This window comes from Lasioglossum baleicum, chromosome 13, assembly GCF_051020765.1.
Source record: "Lasioglossum baleicum chromosome 13, iyLasBale1, whole genome shotgun sequence".
Classification (NCBI taxonomy): Eukaryota; Metazoa; Arthropoda; class Insecta; order Hymenoptera; family Halictidae; genus Lasioglossum; species Lasioglossum baleicum.
The window spans coordinates 12,474,869-12,493,452 of record NC_134941.1 but is presented as its reverse complement, the minus strand read 5'-3'; the positions used below and the strand labels follow the sequence as shown (position 1 = coordinate 12,493,452).

General features: G+C 42.9%; 2 protein-coding genes across 5 annotated transcripts; one reads left to right on the top strand and one right to left on the bottom strand.

Annotated features, from left to right (window-relative positions):
- The first annotated feature begins 4,684 nt into the window (after positions 1 to 4,684).
- Positions 4,685 to 16,270, top strand: LOC143214936 (uncharacterized). Of its 3 annotated transcripts, XM_076436527.1 has the most exons (5): positions 4,688 to 5,610; positions 11,154 to 11,278; positions 12,812 to 13,036; positions 13,222 to 13,368; positions 14,151 to 16,270. In XM_076436527.1, the coding sequence occupies exons 2-5, from the start codon at positions 11,174 to 11,176 to the stop codon at positions 14,667 to 14,669; spliced, it is 996 nt and encodes a 331-aa protein (XP_076292642.1). In that variant the 5' UTR covers positions 4,688 to 5,610; positions 11,154 to 11,173; the 3' UTR covers positions 14,670 to 16,270. The 3 variants fall into 3 exon arrangements, with proteins under 3 accessions (XP_076292646.1, XP_076292642.1, XP_076292643.1); XM_076436531.1 differs by lacking the exon at positions 11,154 to 11,278 and having other exon boundaries at positions 4,685 to 5,610; XM_076436528.1 differs by lacking the exon at positions 4,688 to 5,610 and having other exon boundaries at positions 5,634 to 11,278.
- LOC143214939 (uncharacterized) lies at positions 14,693 to 18,433 on the bottom strand. Of its 2 annotated transcripts, none has more exons than XM_076436534.1 (3): positions 18,223 to 18,433; positions 17,129 to 17,335; positions 14,693 to 16,726 (listed from the first exon to the last, which is right to left on the bottom strand). In XM_076436534.1, exons 1-3 carry the CDS (start codon positions 18,328 to 18,330, stop codon positions 16,508 to 16,510), a joined length of 534 nt encoding a protein of 177 aa, XP_076292649.1. In that variant the 5' UTR covers positions 18,331 to 18,433; the 3' UTR covers positions 14,693 to 16,507. The 2 variants fall into 2 exon arrangements, with proteins under 2 accessions (XP_076292649.1, XP_076292650.1); XM_076436535.1 differs by having other exon boundaries at positions 14,696 to 16,726; positions 17,129 to 17,332; positions 18,223 to 18,432.
- Positions 18,434 to 18,584: the final 151 nt, after the last annotated feature.

The following is an 18,584-nucleotide window of genomic DNA, read 5'->3' as shown; positions in this document are numbered from 1 at the left end:
GTGGTATATATATGGCTTTAGAGATCGAGCAACACCTAGGGGGGGTTCTTGAGAGCCCCTCTTTACCGGGGCTCCCACACCGGACGAACGGAGAAAGAGAAGATCCCAGGGAGGTAGGGGAGGGATCCACTTCTGCGATGCCGCAGATTCTTCTCTTACGCAATCCCTTCGTGCTCTTACACCCGTGAAAACAGTCGTAACGATCGTACTTGAACCAGGGTTGCGACGTTTTCTATACAATCCGACGGAAACCATCGGCACCTGCTATCGCGAGCCTCCCTTGGCTTCCATCTTCTCACTAAATTCATTCTCTGGCCCAAAATGATCCACAAAATTCATTTCAATCGTTTATACTTTATTGAAAATCTGCACTCGAAACGTTTCGAATAATAGTTTCCTCTTAAGAAAGTTGAAAGCGTGCAGAGGTAGTTTTCCATTGAGTGGATTAAGTCATTCATGATCAGACCGCGATAACGATCGTACTGTTTCAGTACATCCTTGCAATTTGTGTAATAAAGTACAAGCTTGCCACTCTAATTATGTAGCACTTCTTCGTATTCAATTTAATTATCAAACGAGCCACGCAGAGAAGACACAAAGCCTCTGGACCAAGATATAGGACATTTATAAACATCTCAACAACTCATCCTGCTAACTGAGGCTTAGAAGAAACAGGACAATCACGAACAACTCAAAAATTCATCCAGCTAATTGAGGCTTCATGCGACTCAATCATCGTCCCAAAGGATCTAGAATCGCAGAGGCCGCAGAAAATAAGGTTCAACACTTGAACAGATGAGTGGATTGTATTCAATTTAATTATCAAACGAGCCACGCAGAGAGGACACAGAGTCTCTCGACCAAGAAACAGGACAATCATGAACAACTCAAAAATTCATCCAGCTAATTGAGGCTTCATGCGTCTTGATCATCGTCCCAAAGGATCTAGAATCGCAGAGGCCGCGGAACACAAGGTTCCAGCGGTCCTTTCCCCTCTGAAGCGCCATCATTGTCCTCGAAAGTCCTGCAGCCGGACACGATGATAACAGGAAGCGGGCCCGACAGTTCTGACCTACTAATCTCGTTATTTTTTCACCGCTAAGTGGACGTTGGTCGAAGGTTTTGCGCAACGCTCGTGCTTTAGCAACCGTGAAAACGATCGCGCTGCAAGGACCAAAGGGAGAATATATCCTGCATGCCCGTTGCGAAACCGTTTCCTGTATCGTCGATCCCTTGAACTGGTTGTTTAATCGTCGAAATCCCGATACCTTTCGCAGATTCGCCGAGTACTTACGCTTCTGTGTGTACTCCTCGAGGACGGTGCTCGAAATTCACCGATCGCGACGATCTGATACGCTGCAGGAGTTGTTCTTTTTTTCGTGGGATTCTGTTCTTCGAGCGGAAGACGCTCGTCACGAGCCCCGAAATCAGTCGGCGTAATCCTGCAATGAATATCCAAGGTTCCTGCCGGGAATTAACATATCCAGCCGTTCATTACGGCTTATCCGTCGAGATTCGCTAGAAGATCCGCAAGCTTAATTGCGCGGAGTTTATCTGAATACTGACCGGCTTGTATTCAGTTATTTTGGGAAAAATCGAATAGTTGCCCGAGGAATTTAATAAAACGGAAGATCTACAGCAGGATCGAGCTACCTGGAGAACAGGAATTTGTCACGAGATTGAACGGTTCGTTAGCATTCCGGGCAGACAGTCCTATCTTCCGGCAGACAGTCAATTTCCAAGGCACGTTCACTGCCAATTAGCCGGGCATAATTGCCGGGAGGTTTTCCGGATCGGCGTGCAAACTCTACGAGAACCTGCTAATTCCAGCACTCTCGAGATCCACCTCGAATTAGATAACAATGTGCTCAAGATTTTTCCAAGCTCCTACGTATTCTCGCATCCATTCTTCAGCGGTTTGACAACAGTTCTCGTGTTAACACCGCAAACAAAATCATCGAGAACCATGAGAAAGACACCGAGGGGCAGAAAGCAGTAGATAAGGTAAGCGCGCGGCTGCTCTGAATTAAATTATCGTTAATTACATATTGGGACGATTACAAAATCTGTGTAACATTCGTGGGAAGCGTTTGCGTGCGGAGTCATCTTGATGCCGGCGAAGAAAACGACGCGACGTTGATGGAGAGGAAAAACTCCTCTTCTTGTTAAGAAACCCGTTATTAGGAATATTATGGTCGCGTTAGAAAGTGCCCCCCTCCCCCCGGGTGCTCGTCAGCTAATTCGACACGAGCCCGATACAGGTGGCTTATCACACCGTGTATCCTAACGTCCCCGTTCCGACTGTTTCCCAGTGGAGATAAAAACGCGGTCGCTGTTGCGCGCGGTGAATAGACAAAAGCGCAGAAAAGTACTTGCGCGGTCATCTAATTGCGCTGCAAAAATACGCTGAGTGCTAGTTTCCCTTGATGACAATCGCTCGCATCGAAATACACCTGATAATTACTTGCGCTCAAAATTGGCGACATTAAAAATCGGTTCAATTAAAATTAACCTATTCTAAAATAATGTAACACATATCATTAAACCACAACAAACATTATTGCGTGTGTATTCAATTCTGAGTAATTTTCTTTGCGGTCATTTGCGAGCGCGGCCATTTTCCCTGCAAGCTTCTGTCATAGTCAGGTGCGATATCGCTTTCGGAAAGACTGGCTGGCAGTCTTCCCATCGTCTCCCGGTTGGCTCTTCCTCCGTGGTTCGGGAAGCCAGCCCGAGGGAGAGACCATTCGTTTTAATGGACACTTTCGTCACGACGACGGGTTACCTCTGCGTCCCGAATCTTCACACGCTCGGCGATGCTCGGGCCGCTATAAGCTTTCGTAATTTCATAACGAGTCGACTTCCGAGGCATCTTTCCTGTCGCGATACAAAAGCGATGTACGAAAGTCTTTCTCACGTTTCTGCTGCTCTGCCGGCCGATTAAATGTTTCACTACACTCTCGAGAATTCGAGCGTCTCGCGCGACTGTCCGCCCCGCGAGCGATTCGAAACAGCCTCCTAGAAGTTAGCCCCCCACTTGTTGTGCCATAATATAAAAAATGGAATATAAAATGGAAAAAAACCATTTTTGAACAGCCCTCCATTTCACTTTTCTCAATGAAATTTTTTAATGTCACTGTAACGTATCCTGGAGGTGGGAAAAAAGCCAGTGTCTTGCGAAATAATTAAATAATTTGTTGTCTAGGAATTACAGCGATTAAGATTGAATGATAAGTGGGAACTGGGAAAGATAAGAGCCGAAGACGCATAACGGTGTCTCTCACAACCGACCTCGTAATCGCGGCACTAAAATTTCATTATTCCGAATTTCGCCCGACTGGAACCGCAGCGACGAATCCCGTTAATTACATCTGCGGATCGATCGATCTCCCAAGGAGTCTCCCATAGGTGTCTTATCGATCCGCCGCCGTCGCTTCCGTCGATTCCCCAATTACTTTAATTTATACCCTCGATTTTTATCCGCGAAACGTCCGCCGCGATCAAGCGTTATCTCCGTTGCGTAAGAAGACAGAGCTCGCTTATTCTGTCCAGGGTTACGTAAGCAATAGAACATCAATTATAACGAATCCTAGGAAGCGCGTCTCGTTTCGCTGGCTCGGCAGCCAGACGCATAAATATATGGGACGAATATTGTTTCGGGATCACACTTTTTCCCGAGGCTTTGTCTCGAAGCGGCCTTTATCGTTCGGGAATCGTCTCGGAGCACGTCGAACCGAGCTGAACACTATTTTGTCTCGCATTTTCACCGGTGGGTGTCAGCCTGCGTGTTGTGTAATAGTTCGCGAGAGAACGCGAAAATGTTTGTCGGCGAGGCAGATTTTTTGGCCGAGGTCGGCGCGGCGAACCGCGCGCGTCAGCGTTTCGACGGTGCACGCACAATCAACCGAACCGCCGACTTTCGTAATCTCTTCTCGATCGAAAGAGGAATCGTTAGATATAATTGCAAGGTTCGTGACTCCGCCGGGACCGGTGGAAACTGGCACATGCCGTAATACCTGAGATTTCAGAGGAAACTGGCTTTTAGGGGACGCAATTTTCGTCGGAGAGGAAAAATCGTTATCTGACAAACCGACGTTCGAAATTCAAATTCGAAATTGAGGAACGTTTAATCAGGGAAGCTTAAGGTTACATAAATTTTGATAGGTCGTTCCGTTTTTTCAAGCGAAAATGAAAACTTAAATGTCAGCTGTCAAGATGTACCATGATTTTGCGATTTAAAGTAATGTGTGATTACTAGACTGCGGATCTTTATGCGTTTATAGCAAACTTAAGTAGATGAAATTCAAAAAGATTGGAAAATTTAGAAAATTGAACATGTCGAGCTATGATTTCTCCCTTATTATTGTAAAAATTAAAATCATTAAGGGAAGAAATAACATTCTTATAATTTTTATTTTGCATAGAGATCCAACGTCTAATAATTACAAATGGAAGGATTGCCATCTCTGTATGATAAACGAAATTACTTCTACTTTTAAATTACTAGACTGCGGATCTTTATGCGTTTACAGCAAACTTAAGTAGATGAAATTCAAAAAGATTAGAAAATTTAGAAAATTCAACATGTCGAGGTATGATTTCTCCCTTATTATTGTAAAAATTAAAATCATTAAGGGAAGAAATAACATTCTTCAATTTTTATTTTGCATAAAGATCCGCAGTCTAGTAATTACAAATGGAAGGAATGCCATCTCTACATGATAAACGAAATTACTTTCCGATCGACCTGATTCTTCAATGCAAAATAAATATTTGCAAGTGCAGTCGACACCTTCGTTTATGCTTGAAACACTAAATTTAAAGTTTTGAGACTGCAAGTATCATATGCGAGTAATTAAAAGTTAAACAGAACCTATTAACACTTTGCATTCGACTGTCTCCCGAAGGAAACATGTTCAATTTAATCAGTAACTCGGATATCCTCTTCGAGAGGATCAGAATCCTCTCAGAAGAGATAGTTCGAAATTATGATACTCGCAAGATTGAAAATTTCAACTATTCCAATAAGTACTAATTACAGTGAGTCCGCAAATTCAGCGATCAAAGGGATAATCGCAATTCTGTAAGAAGGAGATCAAGATCTGGTTGTTCCGATTGAACGGATCGAGCGGTTCGATTATCGATATGATAGAGCGTCGGATCTGGATGGGATCAGTACGCACGCGTGCGTCGTGGCAGCGGGCTTATGGTTGGCAGTTCAGTATTATCAGTCGACGCGGGTCGAACTCGAGCCGCGGCCTGTCCCAGATTTTCAGTCGCGCGTACTCGCGACAGTGCGCGCGTACCGCTGTGCTGGCTGGCTGGTTCTCGGGGCTGTCGATCGTTCGCCGATCCTAGATCCTAGATCGGTCGATCCTCAGAACGGTTTCGCGGTCGATCGAGCGCGGATCGATCGTGAGTCTTGTGGATTCGAACAGTCGACGAGGGAAGAGCATGTTTCCGGATACCAGGAGCAACACGTAGGACGCGTGCCGCAGCTGCATTCGCATCGAGATCACCTGAGATTGCACCTGTGGCCGAGGCGCCGCGTGCATCGAGCGCATCGGCCACGTCGTGATGTCAATTGCCGTTGCAACAGCCGCTGGCCAGGTAAACGTCTTTAGTTACCTGTCCCATTTTCGGGTAACAGGCCTAAACAAATCGCTAACCGGTCGGGGAACATTTAATTGATTGTCTTCTTGAAATTGTAGGGTTTTTTTTTATGAATGTTGTTTATTAAATTTGCGCGTTGCTCGGTTTACAGCGAGGTACTGTCTTCTGTTTGTTAACATGCCTTATCTCGAACGTCTTAATACTAGCAACAAACACTTACAACTAATATTAACGGTGCATAATTCAAACAATTATAAATATAATGTGTTCTAGAACGACTATAGAACAATTATTACTCGAATACACACGCACATTATTGTAATCACATTAGTTCGACCAATTATTACTCAAATACACACATTATTGGTTAACACTTTGTACTCGGAGCTATTTTAACTCGAAAATTAAACGTTTCTTCCGACCTAGAATAATTCCATTCTATATTAATTTATCTCTTTGTATGAATATAAAATTGATATAATTCCTCATACAATATTTAAATGTTTAGTAATCGAGTAGATAGCAATATTTCAATAATGCTACAGCAATTTTTAGTGGCGACTCTGAGTCACCACTCGAGCGCTAAGGGTTAAAATAGCTGCATTGCATTTTCTATCGAGAGTATGTTGAATCGTATATCTCGAGGAAGAACAATACTTGATCGTCATCAAGGGCATTAGCCGGTTGGTATGAATCATATTCATATTTCATATTCGCTAAATATCTACAGCATCACGAAGTGGTACTAGTTGTCTACAGTGTTGGGCGAATTTTATTTTAAATAATAAATGAACGTGTGATTTTAATTGCAAATAATAACTAAACTTTTTATTTAAATAATTCCAAAAGTGATCCATTTATTATTTCTTCTTTGCAAATAAAAGATTATTTATTATTTGGATCGAGGTGGAAATCAAATAAATAGTTTTTGGTGTTCTCTTATTTCTTGTATTTTGTATATGTATACAATAAACACGTGCGCGTTTTTTGTCTGCTATAGCAACCTTTTCAGGCATACCGCCAGTGGTCGGGCCCGTTCGGAGGGTCTAGCTGCCTATAAAAAAATACAATTTAATTTATTATTTGTCAATACAAATGATAACTGAAATTGTATTTGTAAATAACAATTAACTTTATTATTTTTAATTATTCATTTAGACTCTTGCTCAAATAATAAATATAAATTATTTTTGCTTTTTATTTGAATATCCAAATAATAACAAATAACTTGTTATTGAAATTTTTATTTAAATAATTATTTATTGCCCAACACTGGTTGTCTACGAATTGCAAATGATTACAGGTAAATTATAACCGAGGTCCAGGTGTGGCTGTTTACTATTTCTCTCACTTGTCGCCACATCTGCGACTTGTTTATCACCTGTCCGGTGAAGCGACCGAATCCCACCGCGACGCCAATAAAATCTCGTTATCTCCCCGACGACGTTATTTGCCGTAGATAAGAGAACGAACAATACTCCGGAGCCGCTCTTCTACCTGATACTTCGAATGGAAATGGGTATCGTTATTACGCCTAGGGAATGCGGTCTGGTTTTCTTCGATCCTCGGAAAGTTCCTCCTTCCGCGTTTTACATCGGCGAGGTGGTGTATCGCGATACCGTGAGAACCCTCGCCAGGGAACGCCGGTGAATTATCTCATTTCGTCCCAGCGATTCGGTCATCGGGAAACCGTGTTCGTTCATTCACGCTCGTATTAATTAATTACGGGTCTCGTCGTTCTGCGAACCGGTGATTAAACGCGCGCTACGTGCCCGGCCAATTTTCGGTTAGGTTCGTGCCATCTGTGCCATACTCATACTACGCTATTCACAGTTTTACTCAACGTAAAATAAATATATTTTGCAATGATTTTGGTCAGCAGGACTTAAATAAAAATTCACTTCATCCCTTAATAGATTTTTCACATTGAAAAGATCATGAGAATATTCCTGGATTTTTCTAATCTTTCACCGTTTTATATTTCATCTAGTTAATTTCTTCATAAATGCATAATCCGTCTAGTTATAATTAGCGGGTTTGATGCGTTTATTACAAAAACAAGAGCATGTAATTAAAAAAAGTAAAACCATTACAAAAAATAAACTTCCACTTCAGGGTACAACATTTTTATTTTGCGTGAAGATCCGCTGTCTAGTCGTAATTGTGCAAAGGTTCTAATTAGACTGCGGTTTTTTATGCGAAACTAAATATAGATATTTCTCTCTTCCTTTAACATTGCTTCATGAAAATCACATAAACGTATTTAACACTTTACCTACCGAAAGCCTATTAATAGGACTTTCAATAATTGTGCTGATCCAAAAGAAAGCACAGAAATTTTCTTTTACATTACAATCTTAAATGAAACTATTAGATGACGTTATTGAGGGTGACTTGTTAGTTCACAATAAAAATTGCTGTTGCTATTGAAGGTTACATTGAAAAGTGTTTAGCATTGTACCATAGATTTTTCAAAATTATGCAATAATCACCGGTCGGTTATGTGTTACGACTCGAAGGGGCTCGAGTGCTGCGATCAATTCGAGCAAACGCGAGGCAGCCTGGTACGGTTTTAAACCGGCGACAACGGGAGACGCGCGTCGTTGCGGCTCGATCGTGACACCAGTGTAACTGTTTCCGGTCAGACACCCATCCACCGCCGCTTCCGGTATCGCTGTTACCCTCCCGTGGGCTCGAAACGAAAAGGGAATCGCTCTTGTTCTCCACTTCCCGTGTATAGTTTCTATCGTTCATCAAACTCCGCCTGTAATACGTTATTGTGCTGTTCCCGGCTAATTTATTCAATCGTTTCTTTATTGAAGCGAGTTTTACTCTTTGAACGGACACGTTACGTCGCAGTCCTCTTCAATGCATAAAATCCGCAGTGTACCGAATACAAATGATCCCTTCGTATTTTATAATAAACATTTTTTTACCTTATCAACGTGAAACCAAACAGAGACTATCGGATCTTACAAGGCAAAGTTGTGTTGCTTTAAATACATTGAAATTGAATTACTCTACAATTATGAATCATCACAAGGTGACGATCATCTGATCGTCGTGTTTCCAAGAGATTAGTTATCAAGGGTCGCTTACCTCGATATCTATAACAATACGAGCGCGGATCTGGAACAAAGAAGGTGACGCACCGGTCAAAAATGTGTAAGTGGAACACGGAAGATCGCGATCGGTTTTGTCGTTGGAACTCGAAGAAGTCCGATATCTCGAGGTGTAACGGAAATCTCGGAAAACCGTAATAACGAGCCAGTGACTGTCTATTGCTCCATTTCATCCTGGATCGGTACCGTTACCACCGACGACGTATCTTTTTCTTTTCGCCGGCAGACATCGTACGAACAGCTTCGATCCGTTCGTCCAACGAATTCTCCAAAAATTTGCGAAAGTCGCGTACTTCCCGAGCACCCGGTACATGGACACGCGCGTTAACAAAGTTCTAGCATTGTACGCGGGTGTAATTGGACGACAGGTGTACGAACGCCGGCGACCTACACGGTGTCCGCGAAATCGAGGCGAATCGAACAACTTTCATCGGAGCAGTTCGATCGAGAATCGCTTTCTCGTTAATTCGCTGCTCCCGTCTCTTCGTTCTCTTTTACGTTATCGGGTTTCGCGGCATAATATTTCACGAATGCGTCGTCGAGTAGGCCAGCTTCGACCTTCGTTCTTGAATTTCTGCGTCGCTCGGTCGCAAAAAGCAGCGCGCCCGCGCATTTCCGAAACGGTAACTGCGCACGAGATTCACCGGGCGTTGAACAACGGGCCGCACAACAGAATGCCCACACCTGACCAACAACGGCCGGAATACATTAACGAATCCCTTTTCCACCTGACTATCGGTCACCTGACTCATTTCCGGCCCGTTAAACAGCCAAGCCCCCCGTGTACGCTCACCCAAACCCCGATACCATCGCGGTTTTACCTTCTCACATCCGTTTCGTCCGATTAACCTGTTCACCGAGATCACACAGAGATCGTTCCCTATCCTGCCCCGTCACTCTCGTTCACTCGTTTATTCCTCCAGCATTTTAATAACATTTATTCGATCGTAATTGTTACTCTGAAACGCGAGTGCTCACTACTGGAAAATTAATTCACGTATCTGTTGCCCGCATTTTACACATTCTTTCTCATAAGCGATTAAGGTAAACAGTGTCGTTCGCGCGCATGTAGTCGTGTATTACTGACAGATTGCATACCCAGGGGCTCTCACATTCGATCTTGCACGATTGTGTGCAAAAGTCTTCTATAACACCGGCTTATCTCCCTTACCTTGCTCTTTGACATTCTACCGTCTCGCATTATCCTTTCATTTTAACATAAAACTTCCTCAAACGTGTACTAGCTTCTACGAAGATAGTGTTACAATGACAACTGGAATTCTTGTGAACGTGTATAATTGTACAAATCTATAAAACATGGGAAAACACTGATACGAACCAGCTACAGTTTCTATTTCATTCAGAAAATTATTTTCTGTTCGGTTGGACGTTAACCCTTATGCCAATTTCACACAGTTTTCTCGAAATAAGTTTAAATACGCTTCTGTTATTTGTATATAATAATTATTATTACTAGACTGCGGATCTTTATGCTAAATAAAGAATATTTGCATTGGTTGCAGGACGTAGGAGCCAAATAAAAATTGCATTCTTTTAATTATCCTATTAAGCTGAAACTGGTACATTGATGCCCTCAAAATATTGTTAACATGTCCACGGCTTTAAATTGTGTGTACCCATTTTTTTCATAAATGCATAAAATCCGCAGTCTAATTATTGCAAATTACATTTCAATAACGTTCATAGGCTACGACTAATACATCGATGTTCCCATTTTTGTCATGAATGCATAAAATCCGCAGTTTACTCGACAATTTGACTAAAAAAACCTCGAAAAATAGCTGTTTACCTTATCAACGTTTTATCACCGTGTAAATTCTACATCGAGGGTCAAACTGAGTTCGTGAAACGAGGGACGGATGAGGGTTAATGCTTATCGATGATAGGGAAACGATCCGCGTGGCTTGTCGATAATGATTCGAGGATCGGTTGTTTTTGTAGCGAGTCGAAACGGTGGTCGAAGGCCAGACGGAAAGAGAGCGAGAGAAACGATCGAGTGCAGCGCGCAAGGTGCAACGCGTGCAACGCGTGCCACGCTGCGCCTCGCCGCGCGACAGCTGTTTTCCGTTTTAAGCCGAGACGTTAAGCCCGTTTTTAATTCCCCGGCTGAACGCGTTTTCGGGACGCTCAACGATGACGATAATGACGCGAGGGGTGAATCTTCCCCCTTTCCCCTACCCCAACGTTTCCCCACTTTTCTTCTTTTTTCACCGGTACCCCTAAGACAGCCGGTCGAACCGCGGCAGCAATTTCTCGGTCGTTTCGCTCGCTCCACCCTGGAATTCCAACGAATAAATTTCACTCCTTCTTCCCAGCGAATATATTCAACGTTGTCCTTGGGTTATGAGGCAGGTGATCCCCGGCAACGATAACAAGGATTGATTCTATTTGCGACAGAGCCGAGAGTTCTGAGGGCTATGGAGGACGAGGACTTCGGCTTCACTAAGAGGGACAAAGCTATCCTCGACAAGTTCCTGTTCCCCTCGAACGTCACAGCGGAGCACGGCCCCTCCTCAACCGCGGTGCGTTTTTCCAAAATTCCCGCTCTCCACGCAGTTTTTTCGACATAAATGCAATCAACACGTTCCGTGCCGAGCCGTTCTTGCTCGATAATTAAACAAACTTATGTGCTTTGTTCTGTGCTGCATTGTTTAATACTGTGGAATATATTTCCAATAAAAGAACGAGGCATTGGAAACTTGTTATAAAATATATGTTTTTAGCGCATTCAATAAATATGACAGCCTGAATGGATATACAGTGGGGGATGAATGCATTCGTACACCCTTTAAAACAGAATAACTCTTTTATAATTGTTTCAAACGACCTGTTTTTTTATAATCAATTAGAACTCTATTCTTTTGCACAGTGTTATAGTAATGTATGCTATATAAACCAAAATAGGTTTATGGCATCAATAAATAAATAATTAATTAATTAATCAATTAGAAGCATTGGTTTACGAAATGATATGCGATAAAGATTTTGAAAAAATTAAAAAGGCAGTTTTTAAAACTTTTTTATTTGGGCCCTTAATGGGTGTGTGAAAATTTGAAATATATGTTTTGTAGACCTATGTTAGTTATGCTCATGCTGAAAATTTCATCGAAATCGGTTGACGCTTCTGTGGATTACGATTCTGTGGATTTTAAACAGAAACTGATCAAAAGTCGTGTATGTTAATCGATTTCAATATCAAATGCATATATTTCAAATTTTCATTAAGGACCGAAATATAAAAGTCTTAAAAAATGCCTTTTTTATTTTTGCATGTAACATATATTGTAAATTATAATTATTCGAAAATCTTTTTCGCATATCATTTCGTAAACTAATGCTTCTAATTGATTATAAAAAATCGGGTCGTTTGGTACAATCATAAAAAAGCTATTCTGTTTTAAAGAGTGTACGAATACTTTCGTCCCTCACTGTATAATATTCGTTCAATGTTTACCAACGGTGGTACACGTGGCATGGGACGTGTCAATAAATAATATCAATGAAAATTAATTGCAAGGATAATAACAGACTTATACCATCTGTTTTGGATCGGCTATGTAGATGGAACACGAAGGAAGGTCCGTGAAGCAATACATTTTTTTGAACAAATAAAGTACCTTTCAGCGAAACAAAATTTTCCTGACCAAGCTAATTTCTTCCAAATATTGTCTCGCGATAAATATCCTTCGATAACATTACGCGGTACGTTTCAAAACATTGCAGAGCGAGTCGGACTCGTGACTCGCAAACATCCTGATCCTACAAGAAAACAAATTGAAACATCGTGAACAATGACAACCACGAATGCGTTGTACTTCCAGTGTTAAATTCAATGGAATTTTGTTTCCCTGAAAAGATCGAGGGGGGATTGCTTCCTGTTGGTAACTTTGATATTTAATGTCGAGGAACAATTGCCAGCTAGTCTTTGTGCATGGTCAGTAGTGTGACCGGTAAACAGTAGAAAAAAAAGCGACGGGAACAAAAAAATGTCGGTGGTTACGGGCGGGCCGGTCAACGGCCAGAGTGAAAGAGGGGTAAATTTTGAAATTCGTTAGGCGGGAGGAGAGATGGTTGGTGGGTCTGGATCGGTGATGACAGCGCCGTTATCCGGGGCGACCGAAGCCGGAAACGCCGTCCCTGAGCGGGCAGCGACCGCCTCTTCGTCCTCTCCGGCTTCTTCAGTCGTTTCCAACCCGCCGAACATACCGAACGTGGTCGAGTATCACCTGAAAGTGAAGCCTGGACAGACGCGGAGAGCCTGCCAGTTAGATAACAGTCCAGTGAGTACCGATCAACCTTGAGAGCCCATTATTCCATTAACCGATCGTCCGAGGTTCTCAAAGCAACGTTCGTTCCGCGATTCGATCAACATCGTCGCATCTTCGACTGTCTTCGAGGTTCCGCGATAATAACTAGCTTCACTCGGCTCCGAATTCTATCAGACGAAAACGTGTTTCTAACGCAGAGAGGTCAGACCACGGACGAGATGAAGAAAGAGAAGAGCCCCGTGTCCACCACCGACAAAAAGAAGGACCTCGTGTCGAGATTGTCCCGGCTATCCATCGACAACAACGTCTTCGAGGGTTCCACCGACTTGCCTCAGGTGTTCCAGGTATATATATTTCGTTGTTTACCTTTTACCTGCTTGCGCTCGCCGGTTTAAAGCCCGCAGGTTCGCCGGATAGACATTCTTGCCATCTCTCCGAGCACACTGACGTCCTCTTCAACGGGACAATGGACCCTGTGGTTCCTCACTTTTCTACGAAACCAGCTACGATTTCTACCTCCCACTCTGCCGGTCTCTGGGGCCCCTAAGGCCCGCTCGAATTCTTCCGTTGGTAATCTCCAGCGATCTGCGATAATTTTATCGTCCCCTCTAATACCTTTCACTAGTAATTACTGTAACAATGGGTTCTTAATTTCTTTATAAAATGCCCCACACTTTTTACTGTCCCTCTAAGGCCCATTCGAAAAACCTCCGACAATCTCTCGAACTAATATCTTTTTCATCAACAATCTCCATGGAATGGGTTCCGCAAAACACTTTTCTTTTTTACTAGCTGCCTCTCCTACGGCCCCGTAAGGCCCAGTAGAACCCCTACTACTCTTCGAAATATTCCTAAACTCTCCACGAACAATCGACACAAATTACCAAGATTGAAATTCCTTAAAATCAAAGTAGAAGTGGGGTCCTTTATCCCCGGCAATTTTCATGACAATGGGCCCGATGTTTTCGAATTTCTTTACGAAATATGCTTCCTCTCGCTGTGGGTCCGTCGGGATCGACTGAAACCCTTTCCCATACAGTGTATAAAGGGCCCAAGGCTCCGCATAGGCTTAATTATCTACCTGAGCAAAGGCGCGCGTGGGAGACTAAAGGGGAGTTCTTTTCAGGTGAAATATTTGGGCTCGCATGATGCGAGGGGCCTCTGGGGCATCAAGCACACGAGGAGGCCCGTCGATAACATGGTGGCTGCCGCGAAGGCCTTACCGACCAACACCATGCTGCCTCTGATCAAGCTGGTCGTCTCTCAAGACGGCGTAGCTCTCCTACCTATCGAGAAACGGAAACAGGAGAGCAGCTTCAGCAGGATGTACGCCATAGAAACAATCTCCTACGGTGTTCAGGATCTCGTCTACACCAGGGTGTTCTCCATGATCGTGGTCAGGGAAACGGAGAACTTCAGGAGAGTCTCGCCATTCGAGTGCCATGGGTTCGTCTGCGAGTCGAAGCATCACGCGAGACAGCTGACCTACGCGCTGGCCACTGCCTTCGAGATTTACTCGAGGACTGTCAAAGCGCAGGATAAAATGGCAGAGATGGCTGGCAGTGCCGCGAAGAAGAGGTTCGCCATCGATTTGAGGAGTCCCGAGGAGATGGAGGCTGACTTGGCCATGGACTCCGAGGCCTAGTTACTTTTTTGTCATTCGAGTTTTATTTCTTTGTTGATTCAGTTCAATTGTTTCATGAAAGGACCTCGGAGGACCGCACAGGGTACCGCGGGAGATCATTCATGTCTGTACAGAGCATATTTCTAGGTTTAAGTTAATTAGTTTGCGAGAAGCATTGACACTTGAGTGGACTATTTTATAATAATAATTGTTTAATGTTTAGTTGGTCCTCTGTTATTGTACTGTGATTACAATGCTGTGGGAAATCTTTCTTTTGAATTATGGACTTTTTCCTTTTCGTGAAATCGTGCATGACAAAAATGTTCAGCTGCAAAAGAGATCACAGAACAAGAGAGTAGACTATCTTTGTAATAATAATTGTTTAATGTTGATGCGGTTATCTGAGGGATTAGTTGGTCCACTGATATTATTCTGCGTTTCTTTTGAATTGTGGACTGTTTTGAAAAAGAAGTTCTGATCGCCACAACTGTGGAAGAATTCATAGAACAAGAGGTTCGATTAACTCTCTGTTTATCTCTCCGCTAAATCCACTCGAGGGTTAATCCTCGCGAAATTAGACTGGCAGATTAATCCTCATTCGTCCCTGAATCTGTCGCTCGGTGTCAAATAGACACGGTGGTGAAAGATAGAGGTAAACAATTACGTTTCGACGTTTTCCATTCAAATTGATGGGACGAATGAGGGTTAAATCTGCTGTTAACGAAGCAAGCGATCATCAGATCGCGTGCACGTACGATTGTAAATAGAATTCACCCTTGTACAAAGCGAAATAGCATACACCACGGAAATAAACGTGAACTCGTTGAAATCTGATACACACTATTCCTGTTACGTTCGTTGTTCAATGTTTGAGTGTTTTAGTTTAGGCGATCAATCGTTAGGGGTTCGGCCAGGCACGAATCGTATCACGAGTTGTGCTTAAAACAAAGAAAAAAAGATGATTCTGTTTCGAAAGAGGCTTGCCGTGAGATCGTGTGTGGGCAGGAGGGAAGATTGATGACTGTTGATTGTTAATTATTTTATCGGCATTTAGAGGAGGCATAGGCACTGCCTATCCACGACATAATGGCTAGTTATCCAAAGATACCAGGTAGGGGGAAGGAGCCGAAGATCGCCGTCCGTTCTCGGTGACTTTCGCGTTTGCAAAAGGAAAATCAGATTGGATTATAATCTCTAGCCGCTTTGTGTGTGTGTGTGCGTGTGCTCTTTATCTTCGATTTTTGTACAGTAGACCGTTCTCTTTTCTCTTTGCTTCTGTTATTTATTTCCGTCGTAACGTTTAAGTCTGCAAAACCAATATCGACACATATCAGTTGTTGTAAATAGACGTCGAAGCGATGCGCGTCGATGTTCGACCGCCCACGTTTTCCTCGTGCATTAATTAGTAGCAGAAGTTTCGTTCTAGCCGTTAAGTCGCTTCAGTTCAATCGCGAAATGATATCGAATGATTATCTTCTCACCGGTTCTAGGCTTGGGACACTTGTGTAACGCTGTTAATCGCGCTCTAAGGCTACTTACTTATTATCATAGTGATCCAATTGTCAGTATTAGCGAGCTGTATCGACACGCTACGTACAATAAATTTTTTACGGACACTTTAACCCATTTATTGCAACGCTCCAAAGCTTACGTATCTCGGCGGATTTACATAATATTACATTTAAAATATATATATTGCACACTTTTTACACGCTCTCATCCACAATTTTTTAGATTAATACTTAAATGCTAGGCGAGCCAGCGCGCTCGATCGAGTTTCGGGCAAGCAGATTCGATTCTTCAGGGTCTCTCGCGATACACAGTCTAAATCGAGAACCATTTTTATTCGGTGTGAGAGATCACTGACGTCGCGCCGATTTCTTCCGGTTCAGAATCCTGGAAGTCCTGGAGGGTGGTTTGCTGGAGATTGGCTCCACCGAATCCGCTTCCTTGGTCGCCTGATCGGTGTCGTTCTCCTCCTCCTCCACCTCCTTGCCGATCGCCTCGTTCAAATTGTAGAAGCTCTCGGATTCCTCGCAGGGTATCGAGTTTTCCGTTCGCGTGCACACGAACGTCGCCTAACGGAACCAAATTTCATCGTGAACCATTTTAGATCTATTTAAAATCACAGGTCCGTTGTTCCAAATTAGTTAATTATTGTTCTTAAAAATGATCTAAACACGGATCGAAACGTCGAAAATCTAATTCAATTTGCAAAATTGCTTTGATGTAAAATTAGATCGAACCTGTGCGCCGAGAGCATTAGTACATCTTTTATTAACAATTATACGATCGATATAAAGAGGAACATTTAAAATCACAGGCTTCATTCCAGTCAGCTGCATCATAGAACGTTTCTACAGAAGCTAGTTGCTGCATGCCATGTTCTTTTTGATCCTAACTTATCCGGACGTCTCATAGCAATTTGTTTCTACTCTACAGCTAGACAGGCGTTCATCTCCGGTAGTTAATTGTCTTACCTGGTTGAACACCGTTTCCGCGGGACAGATGAAGCTCCACCTACTCGAGCCTCTAGCCTGAGGCATGCACACGTGGAAAACCTGGCACTCGTTTTCCATGTCGGCATAGTATCCGTAGATTCTGTCCTGGCAGGAGAAGTTGTCCACGATGTTCTCCCTGATCAACGTCGCGTTGTCCGGCAGCTCCAGTCCTCCAGTCTTGTTCTGCTTTATAGTGATTCGAACGTTATTTAAATCGTCTGGAGGCTTTTCCAGGTCGTCTACTACCCGAACCCAGCCAAGTATTATTGAAAAAAAATGAATGCAAAGATCTCTGGTAGATTTATCCTAATTTTCTGACTAGATTTGCAGTTGTAATTGGTGTAATTTAAAACAGTAAGAATATTAGAACAATTTAGAGATGATCTTCATTTTCAACTTATTAAACATATTTTGAAAGAAAGTAAATTTCTATTTCACTCCAGTTTGTTGTAATCCAGGTGGAAAATGTTTTTTTTTGCATGAAGATCTGCTGTCTAATTATTAGTAGACTGCGGATCTTTATGCAAAATAAAAAATGTTTGCATTGATTGCAAGACGCAGGATCCAAATAACAATTTCATTCTTCTTTTAGTTATCTTATTAAGGTGAAACTAATACACTGGTGGTCTGAAAATGACCTGACATCTTAAATCGCGCGCCATTTTTTTTTTGTGGCGCACATAGAGTACTAATCCTTGACAATTGGCATCAGGAAGTATTGAGGTTTAGTCGTGGAGAATAACACGATCGAGCAACGCATAGAAATTGTGAAAATTCACTACAAAAATGGTGAAAATTTTGCAGAGACGGTTCGAAAAGTCTTTTGAAAGTGTTGCGAGATGGTGCGTTATGATGACCAAAAGACCTGCGGACTTTTTGTAGTGAATTTTCACGATTTCTATGCGTCGCTCGATGGTGTTATTCTCCATGACTAAACCGCAATGCTTCCTGATGCCAATTGTCAAAGATTAGTACTCTGTTTGCCACAAAAAAGTGGCGCGCAATTTAAAATGTCAGGTGATTTGCAGACACCCTTTACGTTCGCCCCATATTCCAACGAGGCTGAGACAAACCTTGAAATCCGGAGCGGGTCGTCTCGACTTGGGTGGCTGCGGTAGCGCCATAACGACGGCGAACAAGCCCAAAACAGACACGATCAAGATTGATTTCGGAATCGTCATTTTGCCGAGATGTGTTAGAGCGATTCTCCGAAACCTGGTAAACTTGGAAAAAAAGCGAGTTCCGCGGTCGAGGGTCCTGAGAAGACTGATGATTCGATCCGCGGAAGGGTGTTATATAGCGGGCTGCGCCGTAAGGATCTTGAATATTGTATGAATGGCCGATTCTCGGTAGGCAGATATTAGTAAGTTCATCACGTTTGTTCTGCCAATGACCATCCAGACGTCCACATCATCCTCGAAGGCCCGATGCAAAT